General features: G+C 52.7%; 1 protein-coding gene across 1 annotated transcript in view; it reads left to right on the top strand.

Annotated features, from left to right (window-relative positions):
• LOC112112890 (fibrillin-2-like) overlaps positions 1-2595 on the top strand; it is a 108585-nt gene extending 105990 nt beyond the window's left edge. Inside the window, exons 7-8 of the mRNA XM_029913473.1 lie at positions 1559-1756; positions 2453-2595. Of these exons, the coding sequence (XP_029769333.1) occupies positions 1559-1756; positions 2453-2595 (341 nt within the window). The remainder of the gene's footprint in view (positions 1-1558; positions 1757-2452) is intronic.
• The last annotated feature ends 303 nt before the right edge of the window (positions 2596-2898 follow it).

Below are 2898 nucleotides of genomic sequence, written 5' to 3'. Positions count from 1 at the left end.
CCCCCCCCCCCCGCCGAGCGCCGCGCCGCCGGAGCGCCCCCGCTACCCCAAGATTGGCTGCCCCTTACCAGGTGCCACCCCAAGCATGTGCTTGGTTGCCTGGTGCCTGGAGCTGGCCCTGGCTGAAATCCCTAAGCAACTTTGAAAATCGCAGCCTGCATAAAATACCCGGCTGTTCTGCCAGCACCTACATTGCATGGGAGTAAGTTAGAGACAGAGCAGCACCCTCAGCTGTTGTTTCCTGGACTTCTTCAGATGTTTAATGTAGGAGTTTTCGGTCTGACTGTACTAAGGTCAAAGGTCCTTCTTCCAGGAACAGATGAAACATTTGCATGAATCATCTCTCTCAGCAGAAGTAAAAGGCCCTTCATGTTTTAGAAGTGAGTTTCTTGATGAATCCCTGATGTGCTAATATCCCCAACCAGGGATCAGGCGAGCCCAGGGAGCAGCAAAACCCCATTCCTCACTGCAAATAACCCAACTAATATAGCTTGTAAGGCACAGGTGTCTTCTTGTTGGAACTGGGAAACGGGCCCACTGTTGCTGTAGCATCGACGTGTTAAAGAGCCAGTTAAAATTGCCAAGGGGCCTTTCATAGTTACCCAGGAGAAATGAATCACTATTGCATGTGTAATTGCTGGAGGTTCTCCTTGTACAGACTGATGGAGGAGCAGGCATTCCTATGCCAGGGCTGTGCACACTACATAACCCGGGAGGGCTCAGTCATGCCTGGGAAGCTTTCTCTCTCTCTAGAAAGCTTTTCAGGAGTGATCAGGAGCTGATTTCCTTTAGAAGCCACTCAGCAGTGAACTCAATCCTCAACATCTGTCCCCGACACAACAGATTGTTAACCTGGAGCTAAGAGTATAAATAGCTGTCACTAACTTATGGGGAAAATCCTCAGTAGAGCTTTGCTGTTCTCTGAAAGAAAAGCAAAGTCAAAAAGGCAGGGAATTCAATGTGCAAACCCATCCACTGGAAAGTATGCAATGGAAATGCAATGCCCAGGGCATCCAAATCACCTGGACTATTCCCCCAGATCCCTAGGACCTTCCATTGAAGACAGATACAGTCCATCTCTCTGACAAGCATTGTGATATCACAGCTAGTTATCACAAGCAACCCCCAGAGACCTTGACAGGTCAGCCAGCAATCTGAATGGTGGGGGTATCTTCAATCCCATAATACTCTGCCATTTGGCAAACAGCTGCAGATATCTTAAACCATGCAAGGTTATATGGGGTTGCAGATGTTCACAGCTCCAGGGAGCCTGACCACTTTGGACAGGGAAGAGTGAAAAATGGTTGCACAATGCCCACATGCCAGGCATTGGATAATCTATTCAGAGAGTGGGCTAGAGTCTGGGGAGGTCTCTGGGCCCGATGTACATTGTCAGGGGCGAGATGTTGGTGTTGCTGCCTTGTGAAGGGGAGAGCAAGCTCCAGCTCATAGGTTGCACCCAAGCGCAGCACAAGAGAGAGGAGCAGGTACCAGACCGTGCTGGCCAAAGCTGGGTTTTCGGTCTTGTTCTAACCTCCTGGTTTTTGTTTCTTCTCAGACTATCGCACCGGTCCCTGCTTCAGCCAGGTGAATAACCAAATGTGCCAGGGCCAGCTCAGTGGAATTGTCTGCACCAAGACCATGTGTTGTGCCACCATTGGACGGGCCTGGGGTCACCCATGTGAGATGTGCCCTGCCCAGCCTCACCCCTGCCGCCGGGGCTTCATCCCCAATATACGCACTGGAGCCTGCCAAGGTGAGTGCCATGGAAAGGGGCTGCTGGGTCCCAGCCAGCCAGAAAATGCAGCTCAACCTGGCTGGAAATCTTCCAATGAAACCAGTTCATCAGCCCGGACATTTCTCCTGAAAAGGAGCCAGGTTGGCTGAACTTTCATCCAGTCAAAGGCAGGGTCCCCGGGATGCTGCTCTGCTCCAGAACGAAACCAAAATCAAAATGCTGAAATTCTCCCAAACCAGAAACCCCCCGTTTCAGCCAGCTCTAACTGCAACGCAGTGGTGAGCCTCGGAGCCCGGGGGCTCGGGACCCTCCCCAGCGCTGGCGTGGCTGTTGCCTGCACCGGCGACGGGAACTTGCCAAACTGGGCTACAAGTAGCCGGATGCTGCATGATGCGCACTTCAGAAATATGGGAAACAATCACAGTGATCACCAGGTGGGTAAAGTGGCTTCACTTGGCAACCATGGTGCTTGTTTCCCATTGCAGGGGGGCAGAGCTTAGCCCCGCGTAAGCCCAGGGCCAGGCCATGGCGCCCCCTTGCACCGCAGAAGGAGAGTAACATAACATGCTCCTGTTCTTATCACACCCCAGCTGGCCCCGCTGCTCTGCCTGTGGTGCCAGCCTCACTGCTCCCTTGGTCTCCTTCTCCCTCTTCTGTGCCGTACACTGCAACTGCTTCGCCCACTTGCTGATGTTCTTGTTCTTCTCCCTGCAGATGTGGATGAATGTCAGGCTATCCCAGGCCTGTGTCAGGGTGGAAACTGCATCAACACCGTGGGCTCCTATGAGTGCAAATGTCCCGCAGGACACAAGCAGAGTGAAACCAGCCACAAGTGTGAAGGTAAGACGAGGTCCTGAAATCCCCAAAGCCTCTCCTAGGGAGCAGCTGTTGTTCTCTCTTGGCATCTTCTCACCATCTCACTGAGCTGCGCTGACAGGGCAGGAAAGTGCAGTCAGTGGAAGCTTCTCCCGGCTAATGCACACCCGATCTCAGGGTGGGGTAGTGTTAGCCCCAGATGCTGCTATATGTCACACCAAAGGATGAAGAAACTAACCACATGTCTTAGTCACTGAAATCTGTGTGGTAGCAAGATAGAACCACCTGCCTGAGCAGAGACTCTGCGAACCCAGGGAGCGCAGGAGTCAGCAGGGCACTCACAA

This window comes from Terrapene carolina, unplaced genomic scaffold (assembly GCF_002925995.2).
Source record: "Terrapene carolina triunguis isolate 2854851 unplaced genomic scaffold, T_m_triunguis-2.0 Scaffold662, whole genome shotgun sequence".
Classification (NCBI taxonomy): Eukaryota; Metazoa; Chordata; order Testudines; family Emydidae; genus Terrapene; species Terrapene triunguis.
This window is presented reverse-complemented; position numbering and strand designations above follow the sequence as displayed.